The sequence below is a fragment of the Chionomys nivalis genome, chromosome 20 (genome assembly GCF_950005125.1).
Source record: "Chionomys nivalis chromosome 20, mChiNiv1.1, whole genome shotgun sequence".
Taxonomy (NCBI): domain Eukaryota; kingdom Metazoa; phylum Chordata; class Mammalia; order Rodentia; family Cricetidae; genus Chionomys; species Chionomys nivalis.
Window position 1 is genome coordinate 55350558 of NC_080105.1, and position 22615 is coordinate 55373172.

The following is a 22615-nucleotide window of genomic DNA, read 5'->3' on the forward strand; positions in this document are numbered from 1 at the left end:
CCGAGGCCCAACTGCCGCGGCGCGCACCGGAACGAGCCGGCTCGGGCGCGCGAACTCCGCCCAGCGAGGGCTCCGGCGTCCGCGGCCGCGCATGTAGGGTTCGGGGCCCGCGGACGTTCTACGACGAACGCTCACGAGAGGGCGCCGTAACACCCCGCACCGGGTGCCCGGGAGCTTGCTGTTGAACGTCACGTCGAGGGCTGGGGACGAGCACCCCATCATCCCCTTGCCTCTGGGGCAACGCCATACCTAGGGCTCAGGAATGCTCCGTGACGCCGCACGCCGAGGGCTGGGGAGCGGGCTACTCCACACCCATTGCTCTGGGGTGGCCCAGTGAGGGGTGCAGGACGACTCGGGGACATCGCCAGTGAGGGCTAGGAGTGCGCGGGGACGTGTTCCCGAGTGGGGTCCGGACTTTCCGTGTGCTTGAGGGTGTGATAGCCAGGAGCATCTCTGCACAGTGAGGATCGAGGATTGGGTTACCCTCATCCAGGCAGGGGTGAGGGGCACGGGGAGTCACTAGGACATAAGACGTGATCGGGGACACGTTCCCAAGTCGGTTGGGACTCCTCCACGTCAGTCCTCCGTCCTCGCGCCCTATAGTGACCGCACCCCGGGCACTGACAGATCCGCTCAGCTGGCACCATCGGTGCAGGAAATACAGCGTGGGGACAAGGAACGGAGACGGACCTGCGCCGGAAGTGAGGTCCTTAACGCCAGCGGATGCTGTTATGGCTCACATCACCATTAATCAGTACCTCCAGCAGGTGGGTTTCACCCGGGATCCTCGCTTCCTGGCCTCGGGGATGGGTCCTGGGGCAGGGTCGGACCAGACTGGGGGCCGGCGGGGGTGGTGGTGGTGTCTGTGGCTGCCTTTGAGGCGAGGAGAGTCTGTTGCTTGCGACCGGCCGCAGGCCTTGCTCAAGCTGTAAGTGCTTCCCGCTGGATCTGGGACAGAGGAGGCTTCCAGGTGGAGGTAGCAAGATCGGGGCCACTTGTAAAAGCGGTTGTCGGTGTAGCACTGTCTGCGCGAAGCACATTGTGTCTTAAGAGAGGTGTCACTCAAGGCTTCCGAATGGCACAGCTGGGCTGAGGGTTGAGTTTGCGCTTTCTGCACAAACCTAGGACAGAGAGGTTTGATCCCACTATTCAACACGCCTGGTACAGGGGACAGCCAGGTGGGGAAGTCTGATGAACGTCTCAGCTCATGACACTGCTGCTCATGGATGTTTATGAGTCTTAGTTTTGCACTTAGCTCCGTTATCAAGGCCTCTGTTTTCTGTTTCAAATATCTCATTAGCTAGAACCCTAGAGACGCTTGGGAACAAATACTGCAGTTTGAGCCTATATGCTCAGAAGGAAAGAGACCTGGTTAGTTGTGGAAGTTGCTGGTGTCACCTGTAGCTGTCTCCTGTTGTCGGTCACAGCATGCCATACCTCCCTAATGGCCCGCGTGGTAGAGGCCTTTCTTTCTCTTTTTTCTCCGAGACAGGGTTTCTCTGTATAGCAGCTCTGGCTGTCGTGGAACTCATTCTGTAGACCAGGCTGGCCTTGAACTCACAGAGATCCACCTGCCTCTTCCCCTGAGTGCTGGGATTACAGAGGTGGGCCACCACCGCCCGGGCTGAGGCCTGTCTCTTGTGCTGTCATATTTTGTTGTTTTTCTAAGCTGCTCCAGACATTATCTTGTGTTGTTCGTTGTTTTGCTTTTGATGGAGTCTCACTGTGTAGCCCCCACTGTCTGTCCTAGAACTTGTGTTAACCAGCCTGGCCTCAGAAATCTTGTTTCTTCCTCCTGAGTGCTGGGATTAAAGGTGTGTGACACCATTCATGGACCACTTTGCTTTCACTTGTTTGTTTATGCCAGTGGGTGTGATTTACTCTGTAACACTGAGCTGTGAGGCTAATGGTTTTGTAGCTTTGTATTGTGGGTCAGGAAACTTTGGCTTACAGGAGAGCAAACCCAGAGGCTAAACAGGAAAGCAGAGCAATTTGCCAGTGTTCAGACCTTGTACTCATGAGCAGCAGTTGTGTTCGCTCTCTTAATAAATTTCATTTCCTACTTTTATCAACACACCTCTTGGCTGTGTGTTTTCACAGGACTCTGAGAATCCCCAGGTTTATCTGACTCATGCAGAGAGCACAGTTTGAGTTGAGGAGGGAAATAAGAGGTGAACTGTTAGTACTTGTGTGCCTCTTAAGTAGCAGCACTATTGTTGATGGTGTGTGCATATGTATTCAATTTGCTTTCATCAAAGTTCCCCCAACTCCCTTGAAGAGCTCGGTGAGTGACTCACCCAGGTCTGCTCAGAAGCAGTGCAGTTGAAGCTCTGACTCCGATTCTGGCTCTAGGGTGCACATATTTGACACTTAGCCTTTTCAAAAGATGCTGTTTCTGGAGAGTCATGCCTGAGCCCTGTCGCCTTATTGTTGACCGAGTGCCCAGTCCCTGTCTCAGCACCTTGACTACAGCCTTGGCCATCAGCTACATGTTGACAAATTGTCTGTCTCTCTCCCCCCCATGTTTCCTGTGTTAATTTCTCAGAAGCTTGTTGAGGTGGGGCTGATTAGATTTTACCCTCTTTGCAGCTTAGTAAGGTAGCCTGTTCTTTGGTGGTTGCTTGAGCCAGGGGACTTGCATATGCTAGCAAATACCTCTCCCCTGAGCTTCGTCCCCAGCTCCTTCAGGCCTGTCACAGCCTTACTTTCTTATCCACCCCTAACTTCCTTATGTTGTTACTGAGGCAGGACTCAGACAGGACACTCTTATATTGAGTCCGGGCCTGAGTGCAGGATCCTATGGAGTTGAGCCAGGTGCTAGTGAAGTTGTACTTGAGGTTTAGACACAGCTTAGGTGACTTCATCCTCCATCTCCAAGGTCACTGCAAAGGAGGTTACTGGGATGTGAACAGCCCTAGAGGACTGCTCCCTGCCCGACATCTACACTGTTCATTACATGGACCTGATACCTGGACCCCGGGGACCACTGTGCTCCTAGCACCTACAGCCATCAGGAGTGTGCTTCTGTTTCATGATGTGTGCTCCTGTTCTGAAGCTTCAACTACCCATAGATCTCCTGTGGAAAGAACTCTGGAGGCCTTGGAGACCTGAGAGTCATGTTCAAGTGTGATAAGTGGCCACCATCCTTGGTACTGATTAGGACAAGGCTCCTTACGAGGCTCTTTATGGGGGTTCCAGTGGGAAGGATGATGGAAGGACGCATCTTCATCTTTGTGCCTCAGAGAAGGCCAGTGTCCTTGAGACCTTTAGAGGGGCCTCTCTGGAACTCTGTCCTTCCTCTTTTCTTGTTCTAAGAAGACTCCATTTTGAAATGAAGGTTTTTTTTATTCCTTTTGATTATTCTGGCCTCTTTCCAGAAGGAGGGAACAGCTTCTGTGGTATGCAATGCATTGCTCAGGTCCTCTGAGAGTGGATACCTGCCTGCCTGCTCAGGTTTCCTCTTCAACTTGTTTCAGGTGTATGAGGCCATTGATACCAGAGATGGAGCGTCCTGTGCAGAGCTGGTGTCTTTCAAGCACCCTCATGTTGCGAACCCACGGCTCCAGGTATGTGATAGACAAGCCCATGGTGTCTAGAAAGAGGTGAGGGAGGCTGTGAACCCATGGCCCCAGGTAGGTGGTAGACAAGCCCATGGTGTCTAGAGAGAGGTGAGGGAGGCTGTGAACCCACGGCTCCAGGTAGGTGGTAGACAAACCCATTGTGTCTAGAGAGAGGTGAGGGAGGCTGGCTCTCAGTCAGGAAGGGCTATGAGAGAGATGTGAGGCAGTTAGTTTTCCATGGAAGTTTAAATAAAAGGAAACTAATATTACCACTCTCATGTGAAAATTTCAAAATTTTTATGATTAATGTAATCCCATTTTACTTACTGAGAATTGCACCTCATACTCCTATATTTGATCCCCGTGTAGATTAGGGTTAAAGTCAGTAACATTATCAGTGTCACTAGGGAAGAGGCCATAGAACTTAGACCTTGTCCATATCCAACTGCCCTGGAGACTAGAGCCAGCAAGCAATCCCACCAAGTTCCCACTTGGAATCAAGATTCCTCCTAGAGAATAGAACTGTATGCTGGTTAAGTGTTGTCTTGGTGGCCTCCCTGCCACAATGGCACAGGTGAGTGAGCCTGCAGAGGGTTGGCAAAGTCTTTCACGGAACACATTTGTCAGCCCTGCTTTGAGAATATGAACATTTTCCATTTGGAGTTTACATATTGTATAGACAGTGTTTCCTGTAGACTGAGTGGATATTTTATAGAGTTCTATTTCTGTACTAATGCCCTTTATGATATTAAAGTATATTCCTGTGGGAGCAGAGTTCTTCGGGAGGAAAACAGAGTGACTAGACCCAGCATCCTAATCAAGGTAGTCCATCCTCAGGGTGTCCTGTGTGGTTCTGATGAATAGCATTAAGAGCTGTTGTCCTAAGAAGTAAGTCCAGAGACTTGTAGAGAGCCCAGCCCACTTGGCCACAGCACAGTAAGAGAGCGCTCTGTGCTTGCTGCCGTTCTTCTGAGGTGGCAGGGGCTTGTGTATGTGACAAGTAGGTCTGTCTGTCTGGATAGTGCTGTACTAACCTTCCATCTGATAGGTCCATGCTAGCAGCTAACATCCAAGTAATTTTTTTTTCATGAGAAACTGAAATGATAATTTTGTTTCTTTCTGAGTTTTCTTGTCGTTGTTGTTTTGTTTTAGTTAAATCTTAAACTTACTTATTTTTGTATGTATGTATTTGGGCGTGCGTGTACCATGGTGTATGTGAAGGTCAGAGAACAATTTATGGAGTTGGTTCTTCCCTTCTACATGTGGGTCCTGGGCATTGAGCTAAGCTCTCAGGCTTGGTAGCATGTGTTCCTCTGCTGAGCCACCTCCTGGCTCAGCATGGTGGTTTCCTGACGCCAGCACTTTTCCTTCCCACCTTTACTCTCAGTGTGTGCGTGTCTATTACACCTGTGAGGATGTCTGTCATTCATCTTGCTCTCATTTACTATTAGTCTGAAAAACAACAGATAGAAAATACATCTGTACATACATAATACATTTATACACTGAGAGAGAGAGGAAGTTGGGTCATGTGGTTATGAAGGCTGAGAAGGCCCTTGCATGACCTGCCATCTTCAGCTAGAGGCCTGGGGAAGCCAGTGCTGCCACTGAACCTGTGGGTAAACCCAAGCTCTGCCTGAGATGTCACAGTGTCTCAGTTCAGGAGGCAGTCAGGAGCCAGAAGAGTGTATGGTTTTTTTTTGTTTGTTTGTTTGTTTGTTTGTTTGTTTGTTTTGTGTGTTTTTGGTCCTCTTCAGCACTTCATCAGGTTGGTAGGTGTCCATCCTGCTGGACAGGGGAGTCACCAGTTCCGGACCTGTTTCTTGTAGAAACATCCTCCAGGCACGCAGAAGTCATATTCATTCTGGGTACTTGGGCAGTCCAGGTGACATGTAAAATTCGTCTGCCTAGGTGTATTCAAATTGTCTGAACTTCACCATGTGAGCCCCTAGCTCAGGACACCTGTTCCCTCAGGAAGCTGTGTGGTGCTCTTCACATGGCGTGCTCACTAACTTGTTGGCCTTATTTACAGTTGGAACTGTACTCCTGTTTTATTGAAGCCCTTCTTGCCTGACTGACTAGCTGTTAAGAGAGCCCATGAGCTGGCCGGTTGCTGAGCAAGTGTGGTGCCCTGAGTTTACTCCCAAAGCCCAGTGGCGGGAAGTATTCCTGTGACCTGTATGTGTTCTGTGGCATATATGGGCCCACACAGGCCCACATCCGTCACCTATACACACCAAATAAAATAAAAATAAGTATGTCTGAAAGTGCCTAGCATGTTTTGTAGCCTGCAGCAAACAACTGAATTTTATTCTTGGGCTTCTTGGTTTTTTTTTTTTTTGAAATACAGATATTGGGGGAGCAATGAGCCCTCCCCGTAGACGTGCCTGACTGAAGTATTTCTTGAGGCTGTGAAGTTCTGAAAGTGATCATCTAAAGTTCTTTGTATATACTGCTGCCTTTCATACCACTAACTTTACCTTTCTCCTATGGACTAGATGGCCTCTCCGGAAGAGAAATGCCAGCAAGTTCTGGAGCCCCCATATGACGAAATGTTTGCAGCTCACTTAAGGTAACCCGTCGGCAGCAGGAAAGCCAGGCTCACAAACACGTGCCTGTAACACGTCACTGGACCACTCGGATTCTTCCGTGCATCATTGTTTGCCTTGAGCAGTGAATAATTAACTTGGAAAAGTGGACAAGTGTGTCCTATGCCTCTGTATCACCCTTGGTGTGTCTGCTGGCTGGGCTGTCTTTTGTTAGTCAGCTGCAGTGCCTAACGGAGGCCTTGCTTTTCTCATGGAAATAATGTGGTTTTTACTATCTTTGCTTTGTAGGGAAAGAATCTGAGTTGAGCAAAACAAACAGAAACTTCTCTTTATTTACATGATTTGTCTGCTGCTTTCACTGCAGTGTGTCAGGCAGTTTAGGCAGAACTGTGTGCAGGACTGTCCTCTGATTGCATGCCTGTTGTATTTCCGAGCAAGCTGGGCCAGGCCTTTGGAAGAGTTGTGGTGTTGTTATATTCCTTGCAACAATAGGTGCACCTCACTGGGCAGTGGTGGCGTACTCCTTTAATTCCAGCACTCAGGGGGCAGAGGCAGGCGGAGCTCTGTGAGTTTGAGCCAGCCTGGTCTATAAGAGCTAGTTCCAGGACAGGCTCCAAAGCTACAGAGAAACCCTGTCTCGAAAAACCAAAAATAAAATTAAAAAAAAAAAAAAAGTGCACCTCTGCTTTCCTAGCAGTGTGCTCTCCACGGTGTGGTTCTGGATTTGGTGATGAACTGGCTCTAGCTGCTAGCTGGAACCTGGACGGAATGTCTTTGGAGGCCCACCGACAGTGTGGAGCCCCAGGCATGCAGCGTCAGTCACGCTTGTCGCTGGTCCCTTACCCAGAACAGCTGAACTATTTCCTCTTCTGGGACTCAGCAGACAGTGTCAGAGCTTTGTGTGGGATTTCCCCTCATACCAACTGCTGTCATTCAAATGGTCATCTGTGTTCCCTCCATCTGTGGTTCTCTGCCAAGCAGAAATGCCTTCCAGGAGCAGTAGAGAGTGACTGAGGTGTGTGGTAGAATGTGCTCTGGCTAATATGCACCTGTTCTTCAGCCTCTGATGTCTTTTCCAGGTGTACCTACGCTGTGGGGAATCACGACTTCATAGAGGCCTACAAGTGCCAGACTGTGATAGTCCAATATCCTTTACCCCGCGTGTTACTAGCAGTGAGTTACTGAGGCTCACAGTCTTGAAACACTGGACCAGTTCAAACCTTCAACTAAAAAGGAACTACAATATCTTGGAAGAGAAACTCATTTTAACTGTTTTTGCTTGGGAGTCTAAGTGTAGTCTGGCTTTTATGACTCACCCAGTTGCTTATCTAGTAAGGAAGTACACTGGTTAACATATTGGATTTTATTTATCTCTATTATATAAGGTTACATGAGCTTATTTTTAATGCAATCATATTACTTTGAGGACATTTCCTTCAATTCCACTACCCCATTGTCTTAGGGTTTCTATTGCTGTGAAGAGACACCATGACCACGGCAACTCTTATAAAGAAAAACATTTAATTGAGGTGGTGGCTTACAGTTTCAGAGGTTTAGTTCTTTATCATCAGGGCAGTGGGCAGGCAGGTGTGGTGCTGGTTACATCATGATCAGAAGGCAATGGGAAGTGTCTCAGACACTGGACAATGTCTTGAACAGAGAAAACCTCAAAACCCGCCCCCACAATGACACACTTCCTCCAACAAGAGCATACCTCCCAATAGTGCCACTTCCTATGCGATTATGGCAGGCAGTTGCATTCAGACCACCACACTTGCCCTTTCTTTCTTGCCCCTCCTGCTGGTCTCCTTGATTTCACAGACAGTTCCCTTCTACACTAATGTCATCAGTATACATGGAGGGTGGGCTTTATTTAACATGGCTGAGAAGAACTTGGTGCTTGTGTGGCGTGTGTGTACATGAGCTTGCAGGTGTCTGTGCATGCACATGCGAGGTCAGAAGCCAAAGGAGCATGTCAAGTCTTCTCTCAGTCTGCCTCACTGTCTTGAGACAGGGTCTCTCCCTGAACTTGAAGCTTGCTGTTCACAAGCTAACTGGCCAGCATGCTTTTAGGCTCTCCTTGTCTCAGTCTCCCAGTGTGGAGGTTATGGGCACACATAGCCGTTCCCGGCTTTCCGTGTGGTTGCTGAGGATATTGACCCCAGTTCTCATGCTTGCAGCAGAAGCACTCTTCTTCCCCCGAGTCACCCCAGCTTCAAGAATGTTTTCTTTTGAGACTGTAGCTCTGGCTGGCCTGGAAACTCACTGTGTAAACCAGGCTGGCCTTTGAACTCACAGAGATCCACCTCTTTCTTCCTCCCAAGTACTGAGATTAAAAACATGCACTGCCATGTCCAGCCAATAATAATGTTTTGGCAATACCATGTATGTATGAAGATGCCATAGTGAAACCTACACATTATTGTGCATACTAATCTAAAGACTTGATTAAGAGCAGAATGTTTTTTAAGTGTGCTTACAGAAACTGGTTAAGTCTTAGAGGCCCGTAACTCAGCCTAGATGGAGAGGTAGACTTGGATACATGCATCGCCCATGTTTCATGTGCTCAGTGAAGAGTCTTATTAAACATCAGCTTCTGTAGTGATTCATATCAGTGAGCAGGCTGAGGATTTGTAGATCTCTGGATTTTAGTTTGCTTTTGAAAACTGCTGTGTTTAAATATACTCACAAGAGAATGCTACTAGCCAAATTTCCCTAGAATTTAAGAATTCTAGTGTTGGTGAAATAAACCTTATGCTATAGATTCTTGAGGACTTAAATGTAGCTTGTGATCTGTGAACTCAGGGAAACACATAAGTACAAATGTAAAAGAGAAGACTCTTATAATGAGTTGTGGACATGGCTTAGTTTTTAATGTGCTTGCCCTGTAGGTATGGGAACTTGAGTGAGATCCCCAGCACCCACAAAAAAGCGGGAGTGGTGGTGTGTGCTTATAAGCTCATCTCTGTGGGCCTGGAGACAGGCAGATCCCTGGGGCTCACTAGCTAGTCCAATTGATGAGTGAGAGCCTCTCAAGGAAGAAGGGGGCCAGCCTGAGGAATGTCGCCTATAGTTGACGTCTAACCACCGCACACATATGCACACAGACTTACACACACTCACGCATGCATGCATGTACATATACACACAATCTTTTTTTCTTTCTTTCTTTCTTTTCTTTTTTTTGGTGGAGGTGAGCAGGGTCTTACCATGGAGGCTGGCCTGAAACTTTCTTCTCCCAAGTGCCAGCATCAAAGGAATGCCACAATGCCTGGTCTATATGAGCAACCTTATAATAAAACTTGTTTCAGAGGTCTGTCTGAAGTGAATGCATTGCGTCTACGCGGCTGCCAACGCATAGATATTGTAGTGTTTTCTGCCTTCAGGATTTTCCTGCTGTTGTGACATAGTCATCTAAAGAACACACTTTACCCCTAGTCTGTTTCTTACCAAGTGCAGTGTTACTTCAGTTTTGCTTGTCATGCCTTAATATCGTACGTCATTCCTGCGGGCATTCCAGGCTCACAAAGAAGAGAACTGGTAAGCATGAACAGAAGTAGCCAGAGATTAGTAAATGATGTCGGTGTGGGCTGGGTGTGGGCTGGGGTTAGACAGGAATGGCGAAGAAGACAGGGTATGTACAATGTTTTTGTCGTAAGTGCTACTTCAGTAATTCTGTTACAGAAACATTTAAGTACTATGTTTTCCCTTCATTTGCCAATTTTTGGCTTCTGGTTTTAAATGGTGGTTAAATGCACACTATAGTTCCTTTGGATTATTTTAAATTTCTTGAAAACTAACCTTAAGATTTATTAGCAAACTAGGAAAATGTTTAAATTTTGTTTACACTATAGTAGCTAGAGCCCTTTCACAGACAACCAACCCAGCCCTTTCCTTCAGCAGTTGTTCTCTTCAATGCTGGGGCTTGAACTAGGTCCTTACATGGGCTAGCAAGCATTCTGCTACTTCGTTATATTCCTACATCATTGTAAGCTATTTTTGAGACAGAATCTCTTCTGCCTTAGGTTAGTTAGTCTCGACCTCACTATAGCAGAAGATGACTTTGAACTTAACCCCATTGCTCTGATGCTGGCACTGCAGGCGTGTGCCACTGCACCGTTCATACGGTGCTGGGGATCGAACCCCGAGGCAAGTGCTCTACTTACTGAGCTACATCCATAGCCCCAGTTTTTTGAGGGGCAGTTACGGGAGAAGTTTGAAGCAGGGTCTTCCTTTGTACTTTAGGCTGACCTGGCAGTTTCCATTCTCCTATCTCAACCTCCAAATGTGCATCTTTATATCGGATGCACTTTTTTCTGCCTTTCTTTCTTTCTTTCTTTCTTTCTTTCTTTCTTTCTTTCTTTCTTTCTCTTCTTTCTCTTCTTTCTCTTCTTTCTCTGTCTTCTTTCTTTCCTTTTTTTTTTGAGACAGTTTCTTGGTGTAACCCTGACTGTCTTGGAACTTGCTCTGTATGCTGGCCTCAAGCTCAGAGATCCGCCTTCCTCAGTGCTGGGATTAAAGGCATGCACCACCACCAGTCAGCTGCACTTTTTCTGTTCCAAGTGAAGACTTGGCTTACACATGAATGAAAGCCTAGTGCTGTCAGCTAGATGTACACGGAGCTGTTTGATGATTGTGTGAATTTACATTCTGGCTCCTGCTTGGAGCTGCTTGCTGGTGGTGAGGTGTTAGGGAAGGACAGAGTTCTGGGAGCTCCCAGCTTGACCCAGGTCTAGGTTCTTGAGCGGGGTTGGGATCGTGGTATGGAGTAAGAGGCAAGCATTGGCCAGGAGGTCTAAGGTTGCCGTGTGACAGAGTAGAACAAAGCTACCATCTGAGTTAGAGGGTGTGGACCTGGTTCTGGGTAGCACCTTGGGTGTCAGTGGTAGGATGTTGCACCTTTTAGCTCTCCCAACATACTTGCCTTTTACCTTTAGGGCTCTGCCTGTCATGTATGCAGTAGCACTTGACCTTCGGATATTTGCCAATAATGTAAGTTCAATTACCTGTGCCTGTTGTTTCAAATTTAAATCTGCTGGGTGACTGCTGCTCAATTTCCATGTCTTGTTTCCTGAAGCTTTGAGTGATGAATAAAGTGGGATGTGTCTGGTGCTGGGAGGGGAAGACCAGGAGGCAGAGGGTTTGCCCTCAAGGCAGTGCTTTCTGATAGACCGCCTGTTGAGTGCTGCACAAACAAGTCTGCAGCAGCAGTGGGGGCCCGAGCCACAACCCTCTTGCCAGCAAAGAGTTGGGGTCTCCGCTCTCCCACTAACACAGGGAGACCAACAGAGACCTGTCTATAACACAATACCCCAGAGGGCTGATCACAAAGAGTCTTCTGCCAGGGCAGGTTTTGTTCAGGGCCCGACTACTGTGCGCAGGAGGAAAGGTCAGAGACTAAGTCGAAAGGAAGCTTCTCAGTATTGTGCAAAGCAGATCAAGGCTGGTGTCCTGGTTTGCTCTTTGTTGATGTGGTAACACCATCATCAAAAACACCCTAATCAAAGGAAGTCAGGGTAGGAACTGAAGCAGAGCCCATAGAAGGGTGATATTCCCTGGCTTTGTCCTCGAGACTTGCTCAGCCTGCTTACAGCACCCAGGACCACGAGCCCAGGTGTGGCACTGCCTACAGTGGGCTGGGCCTTCCCCATCGATCACTAAGAAAATGCCTCACAGACTGGACTATCGGCATTTTGTCAATCATGATTCCCTCTTCCCAGCTGTGTTAGGTTTGTGTCAGGTTGACAAAGACCAACCAGCCAAACTGGAGCAGGTGTCCTGGACTTGAGGATGGATGTGGTCTATATAGACAGACTTCTCAGTTTGTAAACAGCAGTATGAGGGGGTCTTTGGAGGTAGCTCAGGCTAGGAGCACTGGTGAATCTTCCAGATTATTGGTAACTTGGATTCTTCATTTTGCCTTTGTTTACTTTAAAAAGATAATTACTTTTCTATCATTAGGCAGATCAGCAGTTGGTGAAGAAAGGGAAGAGTAAAGTTGGGGACATGCTGGAAAAAGCCGCCGAGCTGCTCATGAGCTGCTTCCGCGTCTGCGCCAGTGACACGTAAGTGAGGGGCGAAGGCTGTGTCTACAAGGAGCGAGAAAGGGCGTCGCGTGCGTGTGCTCACCACCCAGACACTACTTCTGCAGAGTGTGCTGATCTGTCCTGAAGAGCCCTCCCTGCGCTCTGTCCTTGTGCTGTTCTTCTGACCAGAACTCTGCACTTACTTCCCGAAGGTCTCTGTGCCAGGTGGCCATGTAGCCTGGCTTTCTCTCCCTGTCAGTGTCCCTTGTCTGCTTCAGTGGTTCTGACAGGCAGACGCCTCATCCTTGCTCCTTGGGAGTACGCTGAGCTTTTCTCTTGTCGCTGAGATTGCTCTTGTATCTAGTGAGGGTTTCATTCTCCTGTAGAAGTTTCATTGAGCCTCTGTGTTCTTAAGTTGTTGGGTTTTATTAGATTTTGTTTATATTTTATTTTTCAGGACAGGGTTTCTCTGTGTAGTCTTGGCTGTCCTGGAACTCACTCTGAAGACCAGGCTGGCCTCAGCTCAGAGATCCTCCTGCCTTTGCCTCCCAAGTGCTTGCCTGGCTTATTAGATTGTTTATATCCTTTTGACCGCCCCCCCCCCATTCTGCGTAATTTGTCTTAGCTGGTTCGTAGGGCAGCTGCTTTGATTCCCATCTTCACTCTAGACTGGGGCCAGGCGGTTTCCACCTTTCTCCTGCACTCCATCTCCACCAGTTATGTGATCACTTACAGGAGCAAGGATGCCTGCGTGGTAGTCAAATTGAGCCATGGTCTTGCTGTATTGCCCTTGTTGTCCTCCCATGGCTGAAGAGGTCTCAGCTGTCTCAAGGCTTCTCTTTCACTTTTTCTTCTTCTTCTTTTTTTTTTTTTCTCTCCCCAAGACAGGGTTTCATTGTTGCTTTGGAGCCTGCCCTGGAACTAGCTCTTGTAAACCAGGCTGGCTTTGAACTCACAGAGATCCTTCTGCCTCTCCCTCCTGAGTGCTGGGATTAAAGGCATGCGCCACCATGTCCAGCTACAATAAACTATATATTTTTAAAAATTAAAAAAAAAAGATGGTAGCTAGTGAGCAGGAACAAAGCTGCTCGACATCAGCAGTCTCCAAGGAAACAAGCCAGGGCCAGAAGAGCCGTCTCCTGTGCCTGTTTCAGTGGCTGTGATCACAGGGGAAGGCAGTGTATATGTCTGGTGCACTGAGTGTTTGGCTGTTTTTCAGAACATTAGCCTGGAGTTCACATGTGCCCTAGCATCCAGATGTTGTCCAGAAGGTGGGCAGACTGAGCACTATCCTGGGCTTGCCTTTGTCCTGTGTTGCCACGGCCCTGGCACAACTCAGCAAAGTGTTACCATTTGACATACCAGTGCTTGTCTGTGTCTGCCTACCTGCCTTCCTTCCCTCAGTCTGTCCGTCCGTCCGTCCCTCCCTGCCTGCCTTCCTTCCTTCTTTTCTTTTTTTGGGTTTTGGTTTTCTCTGTAGCTTTGGAACCTGTCCTGGAACTTGCCCTTGTAGACCAGGCTGGCCTCAAACTCACAGAGATCCACCTACCTCTGCCTCTGGAGTGCTAGAATTAAAGGTGTGCACCACCACCGCCCAGCCCTTGCCTATGCATTTCTTGATACCTGGATTTGCTTTCTGGATTTGAATTTCTGCTGTGACTCTTCAAGTAGATTGAACATTTAAATTCTTTGTCACACTTATGTGTGAGGACAGTGAACTGGAGAGCAATAGCAGGGGTCTTGGGGATACCAGTTAGTGATAGAGTTTATGTGAAAGTGCTGTTACAGCAGCGAACTGGGCAGCTCTGGGATGGAAACTGTGCGGGAAAATCCACCCAAGTGTTGGCAGTATCCCAGGAATTCCTCAGCAGCTGAGGTCTTTCTTCTTCAGGTGTTCTTGCTGGGGTCGGTGGTCCAGGGCTTCTTACTCCTTGGAGGCCGTGCAGTTCATGGGGTCCACCACCATCTACTGCATCCACTTTGGTTGTTATACAAGAACTAGTGCAACACCAAGAAATGAGCTTTCCAAAGCTGTCACCAAGAGCAACGCCAGCCCAAGCATCAGTGGTAGAGCAGTGGGCGTCACTGTCGAAGTCACAGGAGACTCCTGGTCCTCACTGTAGCCCAGGATGCCCTTTAGTGGGCTTTCCAATGCCTGCTTCACCACTTTCTTGATGTCATTATACTTGGCACCTTTCTCCAGGTGGCATGTCAGATCCACAACAGACACACTGGGGGTAGCAACTCAGAAGGCCATGTCATTGAACATCCTCTTCTGTTCTTGGGGGACCTTGCTCACAGTCTTGGCAGCACCAGTGAATCTGGGGTTGATAATCTGGGTAGTTCCACAGCCATTACACCCCAATTTCCCAGAGGGGCTGTCTGCCATCTTCTGGGTGGTGGTGATAGCATGGATTGTGGTCATGAGTTCTTCCACAATGCCAGAGTTGTCATGGATGACCTCAACCAATGGGGGCTAAGCTGCTGGAGGTGGAGGAGACGTTGCTAACACACCTGAACGAATTGTCATGCTTGTCATGGTCCACACCCATTGCAGTCACGAGGCATCAACATGCGAGACAGATAGGATAGCCTTTTGACTTCACTCTCTAGTGGGCCCGGCTTTCCTCATAGTGAAGACAGCAGTAGACTTCACAGTGAGAGGTGGGTATGGCCTTCCCATTGATGACAGGTTTCCTGTTCTCAGCCTTGACTGTGCCCTGGAACTTGCTGGGACGTGTAGACCTGTGGTTGATGTCAGTGAAGGGGTCACCGATGGCAGCAATGTCCACAACAGTGCCAGAATTGAAGGCAGCTCTGGTGCCCAGGTACCCAGTCTGGCCAAATCCGTTCCCTCCAGTCTTCTCCATTGTGTGTCAGGGCTGAGGCTGGCTCTGCAGCTGGCTCTGCACAGGAAGGACCGGAGAGCTGCTCTTTCTCTCAGGAGCATTTACCATGAGCTGTTGTCGGCCATTTTAAAATTTGACCTGTTAGGCACATTTTTTTTTTCATGGTGCTCTTTTGATGACTATGGCTTGAACTGTGGAGGCTTTATCTCAAAATAGTCATTTATCCGGCAGTTTGTTTTGTGATTGATCACATTTCTTTGCTCTTCCCGTAGCCGTGCTGGCATAGAGGACTCTAAGAAGTGGGGGATGCTGTTCCTGGTGAACCAGCTGTTTAAAATCTACTTTAAGGTTTGCTTTGCATGGACTTTTGTAGCTTTATTCCCTGTCTGCCCAGATAAATTGTTTAGCTTGCCTTCTGACATGTGTTAGGAAATTATCCTGACCACAGCCGTGGTAATAATCCCAATAGCTGGTGGTCATTCAGTGCCTCCCAAGGCTCTGTTTTAATACAAGGACTAGAGCTCAGTGGAGAAACCTGCCCAATATTCTCTAGAACCAGGGCCCACCCCATGCCACAGAAGCAAATAAGAACTGGAGGTCTGACTCAGGATAGCTCTCGGAATCCAGCTGGAAGGCCCTGAGTAACCAGCCCTGTGCGGACTGAGGCCCTGAACATGGAGTGACCAGCCCTGTGAGGACCGAGGCCCTGAACACTGAGTGACCAGCCCTGTGCTGTAGCTGACCTCTGGGTATAGGTGTCCCCTCTGGAGCCTTTGTCCTGTGTTGTAATATCTACTTTATGGAGCTAGAGGATGTGTAGACAAATGGATGGGCAAAAGAATCAGGCTTTGCTTCATAAAATCCTGCAGGCAAAGGGCAGCCTGTCATCCTTCGTTGTCTAAGAATCTGTCTTTCACTTCCCGGGACATTTAGTTTGTCCTTGCCAGTGTGGCCTAAGTGCAGGCTTTTCCTCGGCCTTGGCTCTGACTCCCTTCAGAGCTGCACCCCCTCCCAGAGCGCCAAGCTTCTAGAGTGTGTGCTGTCTATTCCAGGCAGTGTCGTGTTCTCTACAGAAGTTTTGATGATTTTGAAATTCATGTTAAGAAACTAAAGGAGAAGTTCATGTTTGTTCTTCCATCTGCCTGTTCTTTTGATATTGTTTGAGTATTTTACTGTAAATGGTTTCTTCTTTATTATAGATCAACAAACTTCACTTGTGTAAACCTCTTATCAGAGCTATTGACAGCTCAAACTTGAAAGATGACTATAGTACTGCACAGAGGGTCACATACAAATACTATGTTGGGCGTAAGGCCATGTTTGACAGTGACTTCAAGCAAGGTATGTTGATAATTCTGTTCCAGTGTTTAGATAACACATGCATTCTGTCCAGTTTGAATGACGTTGATGCCAGATAATGTAAGAACTGAATTTATTAAGGTGAAAAGTATGTGTAAACCAAATCCAGAATGAATATGTGTTTGTGTATGTGTGTGTGTGCCTGTGTATGCGTGTGTTCATGCACAGGTGTGTGAATGCATGATATGTGTTGCACAGGTGCCCACACAAGTCAGAAGAAGGTGTTGGATACCCTGGACCTGGGGTTACAGGTGGTTGTGAGTGCCCATGTGGGTGCTGGGAACTGAACTTGGATCCTCTGGAGAAGCAGGAAGCACTTTAGACCACTGAGCCCTCCCTCCAGTCCCCCACTCCCCTTGCTATAGTTTTTGAGACAGGTCTCACTCTGTAGCCCAGGCTATCCTGGAATTTACTATGTATCCTAGCCTTGCCTCAGATTCGAGGTGCACTTGCATGCGTGGCTTTTAGGTTCATTCACCCCCTCCCTATCTTTTTTTTTTTTTTTAAAAAGATTTATTTGTTGTATGTGTTTGAGTGTTTTGCCTGCTTGTATGTAGTAAGTGTACCTTGTGCATGCACTGCTCATCAGGGCCAGAAGAGGGTGTCTGATTCTTTGAACAGAAGTTACAGATGGTTGTGAGCCCTCATTTGGGTATTGGAACCAAACCTGAGTCCCCTGCAAGAGCTCTTAACAAAACAGAACACACACAAACATGACAAGTCCACTTTGTACTGCTCACATACATATTCTTGAATACGGGGTGCACTACAGTTCAACCCGCACTAGAGAAAAGTGACTCCCTCTCTAATGGCAGCAGGAAGTCTCCCCATGTAGTGGCTCTCTGGTTATGTTTCCTGTGTGCCCAAGGGCTTTGAGACTTAACTGTCCCAAGTGGTAGTAAATGCCACACTTCTTGAGGGCCCCGTGGCAGAAGTCATACTTGTTTGCTGGAGTGATGAGCAAACCATGGGCTTGGTCTTTCTTTGTCGATGACTGTGCCTCCCTCTGCAGGGTTCTTAGGAAGACAGCTTGGGGTGGAAGACACAGTCCTGCCCCAGTGACAGTTACTTCCAAGTGTGAGATTGGAAGTTTTCTTTGACATAGCCGCACTATTTGGGAGCAGAAGTGGCTCTCGGTGCAGGTGTCCTCAGACCCAGACTCTGTCTCAGGACCAGCTACCTCTGGTGATCCTGTGAGGTGAGCCTGTGCTTCTGGGCATCTTTGTTCTCTTACAGTAGGGGGATGAATAGTGCAAGAGAGACAGCCATATCTGCTGACATCCTTCTAATTATTCCCCAGTTGTCAACCAAGCTTGGCTCAATAGGGCTCACTTGTCTCCGTCTACTGACACTGCTGTTCCTGCTCACTGTCTTAACGGTCTCCTTAGTGGGTTAAATCTTTTGAAGTCCATGCTGGGTGTTACCACAGTCTGCCTGAGGGTAGGGCCTCTTGGCAAGCAGAATGCTTCTTGTATTCTTAAGCCTATTAGGTTCAAACTGTCTACACGAAATAGAACAGACTTAAGAGTCCAATAGGAAGATCTTGTTTGAAGCACATGACCGTTTGGTGGAAGGAGCTTTCCATGCTTCATGTGGTGTGTTTTCTCCACTTCTGAGTCCTGATTAGTGTGTTATTGAAGGTGTTGCATTTGTGGTTTCCAGCTGTAAATACTAATCTCAAGGATTTGCAATGATTGTAGTAAATTAGAACCTCAACAGAAGTTAATTCACAGAGTTTCTTGTTAAGTAGGCTATCCATCCATTGCACCATGGTGGGCCAAGGATGTCCAGACTAATTCTCGTTGAATTTTAATCTTGCTGTGGGTTTTACTTGAGGAGAGGCACTGGTGCCAGGAATGAGGCTGGGCTGCTGTTGCTGCCATGGGAAAGGAAGCAGTGTTGCCTTCTGCACAGAGGCCATGGTAGAACGGGCGTGAGGTGCGCTAGGCTGTCACTGGGTCTGACGTGCGGGCCTGCTCTCTGCAGCGGAGGAGTACCTGTCATTTGCCTTTGAGCACTGCCATCGCTCCAGCCAGAAGAACAAGAGGATGATCCTGATCTACCTGCTGCCCGTGAAGATGCTGCTTGTGAGTGATCGGTAGTTCACGTTGTCTTCAAACTTAATGCAGCCAAGACTGTCCTTGAACTCTGATCTCTCTGCCTCCACTTCCCAGATGATGGGACTGCAGGTGGATATCACCCAAAGTTCATTATTTGATCCTTGAATGGGAAAGCCGCATAGGTAGATAGACTAGTCAGCTGGTGTAGCATCAAAGTAAAGTGCTGCTTTTTTCTTCTCTAAGACTAGTGCACAGTGATGAGGTGGGGGAGAGAGGGTGGGGAGAGGGGAGAATAGAGCTGCATATGGCTGTTTAGAAAGGGAAAGTAGTGGCGTTGTCCCTTCCCCGCTCCCCACTCCACTGAAGGGTGAGTTGACCATTTTCAGCTACCTCCTCTGAGAGACGTATCCTGTGCTTATCCTGTCACCTCAGTTACCACCTGTAACTGAGAGGGTCACGAGAGGGTCAAGATCAAGGTCATAGCCACTGAGTCACAGAACTGTGGTATCCAGGCTTCCTTATTTCCTGGTCAGAGTCACTTCCTTCTAGTCTCCTGCTCCATTGACTTTTTATGTTTCTTTGTATGAGTGTGCATGCCACAGCACTCATGGAGGTTAGAGAATGGCTGTCAGGACTAATTCTCTCCTTCCGCTATGTGGGAATTGAACTCAGGTCATCAGATTGGTGGCAAGTGCCTTGACATGCTGAGAGCATCTAACTGGTCCAGCCAGGGTGTTAAATCCTTGTTCAGCTTCTTAAGTTTGGTTTGCTATGTTTTTGTTTGTTTGTTTAAAGTTAATTTCTTGATAAGAGATTTACTGATCATAGCTCTGTTAAAGCAAAATGCTGGGACTGGAGTGATGACTCAGGGGTTAAGAACACTTGCTGCTCTTGCAGAGGACCTGAGTTCGGTTCCCAGCATCCTTGTCAGGTAGCTCATAACTCCTGTAATTCCCACTCTTCTGTTCTGGAAATCTAACTGTCCTAGGGTCACATGCCGACCATTGAGCTCCTGAGGAAGTACCGCCTCATGCAGTTCTCAGAAGTGACCAAGGCTGTCAGGTAGGTTCGTCCTCCGCATTGCTTTAAGGAGGCTAATAGACTGCACACATGTACCAGAAACCATGTTGACCTCTCTTTCTGGGCCTTTGCTGTGCCCCGTGTGGTTTCTCCTTGCCCAGCGAGGGCAATCTGCTGCTGCTCAATGAGGCGCTGGCAAAGCACGAGACTTTCTTCATACGCTGTGGCATCTTCCTCATCCTGGAGAAGCTGAAGATCATCACGTACAGGAACCTCTTCAAGAAAGTGTGAGTGTGCCCGGGGAGACGCTCAGTGGGCAGAGTGCTGCTCTGCGAGCCTGTGGACCAGAGTTGGAACCCAGAATCCGTGCGAAAGCTGGGCTTGCAGACCAACTCACCTGGCATGTGAGATGTAAAACAGTTGCGATAGAGACCCTGTATCAGCAGGCGGGAGACAAGTGTGCAGACAGCGTACACATACACACACACAAGCAAAAAAGAAAATGGGGTGACTGGTAAATAGAACCCTTGGGGCAGTTGATGTAACCTGTGGGGGCGGCATCCTGTCCCTCATGGGACAGAAGCTGACCCTGAAGGCCTGTGTAATGATGTAGCTTGACAGAAGACTCACCTTTAGCATGGGGTGCCAGATAGCTTATGCGTGTCTGAGCTGTGGAACTGATGCTCTCTTTCCTTCTCTGGCTGCTGGCTTGTCTTCCCCACTGCTGTGTGTGTCCAGGAGTTAAGCATGTTAGCTGATGGCAACCTATCAGAAATAGTGGCTGTTTACAGTAGAAAGCTTATATACGATTGTATTTAATAGCTGTTGTTTGTGGGGTATGTTTTGGGATACATCTAATCAATGGGAACTTAAAATATGTGTGAACATGGGTTCACTAAATGATGTCATTTCTTGTTCATTGCTCAGGGCTCCTCATTGGTCCTTGAAGCACTGAGTCCTGTTATTAATCATGGTAATTTCTCTTCCTCTGTAGGTATTTACTACTCAAAACTCATCAGCTGTCTCTAGATGCCTTTCTGGTCGCCTTGAAATTCATGCACGTGGAAGATGTAGACATTGATGAAGTCCAGTGCATTCTGGCCAACTTGATATACATGGTGCGTGAGTGTTTCCTGCTCTCAGCAAACCTTTAGTGTGGTGCTGATGTCATCCAAGACCTTCTATTTGTGGGCAGTTTCTGAGGGAACTGTTTTCCCGGGAGATACTATTCAAAGGGCCTCCCAGGGGTCTGTGTGAGAGAAAAGTATAACCTACATTTCGTATTCTCTGCCATCTGTGTTTCTTAAGCTGCCGTCCCCAGGGGAGAGGGGTTTTCATCATCGTGTCCCCTGGCATATTTGATGTCGGCTGATCTGGTTTCTGTTTCAGGGTCACATTAAAGGCTACATCTCCCATCAGCATCAGAAGCTGGTTGTCAGCAAGCAAAACCCTTTCCCCCCACTGTCCACGGTGTGCTGATGCCCGGACCCTGCAGATGGAGGGCGCTCCTGCTGCACCTGTCTGTAGCCCACGAAGTGGTCGCCAGCACGAGTGCCTAGCCATGTTCTCCATGGTCCTAACTCGTGCCGGCTTTGCCAAGACCTGGAATCCTTTTTCTGTGTGGACGAACACCCCTGCTCCTGGCTGCTGCTGTGAACTACCAGGAAGTAGGCAGCTATGCTTGGGTTTGTGTATTGTTTATGGAGGCTGTCTTTGTAACATTTTGTAGCTTTATCTTTCCTTTTTTTAAAAGTAAACCAAATTTATACAAAACACATTTTTTATTGTGTGTTATGTGATTTGTCTATTTTCATACACAAAACCTGAGCATTTTGTGAGCTCAAAATGCTTGGTTAACTTGAGGCTTCTTTTTGAAAAGCAGAATTTGGAGTCGCCCATCCCCACAGTCTCCTACGGTTTTCCTACCCCTCTTGTGCACAGTCCCCTGAGCCCCACAGGGAAGGGGTCTCTGCAGTATCTGCATTCCGCTGAGTGATGGGCCGTGGGAGGCAAGAGCTGAAGACTTTCCATGACAGGGAGAGACATGTCTGCTCCTTGAATCAGCAGTCTAGTGTAGCTTTTTTTTTTTTTTTAAGAAAACAAACTATCTTTTTTTTTCAATTTACATAACCAGTCCCAGTTCCCACTCCCTCCTCTCCTCCCATTCCTTCTACCTGCCCACCCCACCCCAGTCCCATCCACTCCTCAGATAAGGCACAGTGCTTTGGGGAAGGTCCAAGGCCCTCCCTACTATATCTAGGCTGAGCAAGGTATCCATCAGTGTCTTTTAGACAGAATAGTATAGATAGATATTCATCTTAACTCATACATAACCTGGCAGAGCACACAAGACTTGGCCATAGTTAAGTCAGATATGATTCCAAAACAGAGCACACCAGTCTCATTCCTAACCAAGAATCTATCTTCAGCTGAAACCCACTTACAAGGAAAAAAGCAGTTTTCTCCAGTGAAGTATCACCAGATATATTAACAACCATTAACATCACTTAAAGAAGGCCCCATGCAAAGTAGTATATGGTCAACACACAAGTAACTTAATAAAATTTTGCAAACTTTTTCTCTCAAAAAGTGGAATTTGGGGGCTGGTGGATATTTGGATATCTATTGTTCTAACTGCAGAACTATAATAGTTCAGCAGTCAGAACAATCACTGTTCTGTCAGAGGACCTGGGTTTGGTTCCCACACCCACATGGCCCCTCACAGCCATCTGGACCACCAGGTCTAGGGAATCCAGTGCCCTCTTCTGGCCCCGTCATCAGCGTGTGTTATCAGCGTGCTCGTGCAGCAGCTGCGCCATCAGCGTGCCCGTGCAGCAGCAAAATCACCCAAGCACTTGTGGTGCAGCCCCAGCTTGTGGGTGAGCTCCACCAGAGCTGAGCCTGCCATGCTGTCTCCTTTGTGTACAGGTCTGGCACTGCCCTCATGCAGAGCTATCATGCAAAGTGATCCTGCTGTTCAGCAGGGTGCGTAAGCACCCCCAACTTCTGATAAACAGTTATCCTTGCAGTGATTCAATTTTTGGCATTCCTATGAGCTTCCTGAATTCCATTCTTTCTTAGTAGCACGGAATCAAATTTTCAGATGTCTCCAGGTAGTTTATTAAACAGTGACATCCCAAGTCAAACTCAGACAGTTTAAAGTGGTAAGTGGTTGGACCTCTGTGTAGCATT

General features: G+C 47.9%; 1 protein-coding gene across 2 annotated transcripts; it reads left to right on the forward strand.

Annotated features, from left to right (window-relative positions):
* The first annotated feature begins 53 nt into the window (after positions 1 to 53).
* On the forward strand, positions 54 to 21196 carry Pcid2 (PCI domain containing 2). Of its 2 annotated transcripts, XM_057752775.1 has the most exons (14): positions 54 to 767; positions 3477 to 3566; positions 6059 to 6132; positions 7189 to 7254; positions 9608 to 9649; positions 11047 to 11101; positions 12071 to 12174; positions 15257 to 15332; positions 16184 to 16325; positions 18330 to 18430; positions 19392 to 19465; positions 19585 to 19710; positions 20418 to 20541; positions 20813 to 21196. In XM_057752775.1, the coding sequence occupies exons 1-14, from the start codon at positions 732 to 734 to the stop codon at positions 20900 to 20902; spliced, it is 1200 nt and encodes a 399-aa protein (XP_057608758.1). In that variant the 5' UTR covers positions 54 to 731; the 3' UTR covers positions 20903 to 21196. The 2 variants fall into 2 exon arrangements, with proteins under 2 accessions (XP_057608758.1, XP_057608760.1); XM_057752777.1 differs by lacking the exons at positions 54 to 767; positions 3477 to 3566 and adding an exon at positions 3693 to 3698.
* The last annotated feature ends 1419 nt before the right edge of the window (positions 21197 to 22615 follow it).

Coding starts and splice junctions, on each gene's coding strand:
- Pcid2 (XM_057752775.1), top strand. CDS start 732: ATGGCTCACATCACCATTAATCAGTACCTCCAGCAG. Junction 18,431..19,391: donor TGCCCGTGAAGATGCTGCTT/GTGAGTGATCGG, acceptor TAACTGTCCTAG/GGTCACATGCCGACCATTGA. Junction 19,711..20,417: donor AGGAACCTCTTCAAGAAAGT/GTGAGTGTGCCC, acceptor CTTCCTCTGTAG/GTATTTACTACTCAAAACTC.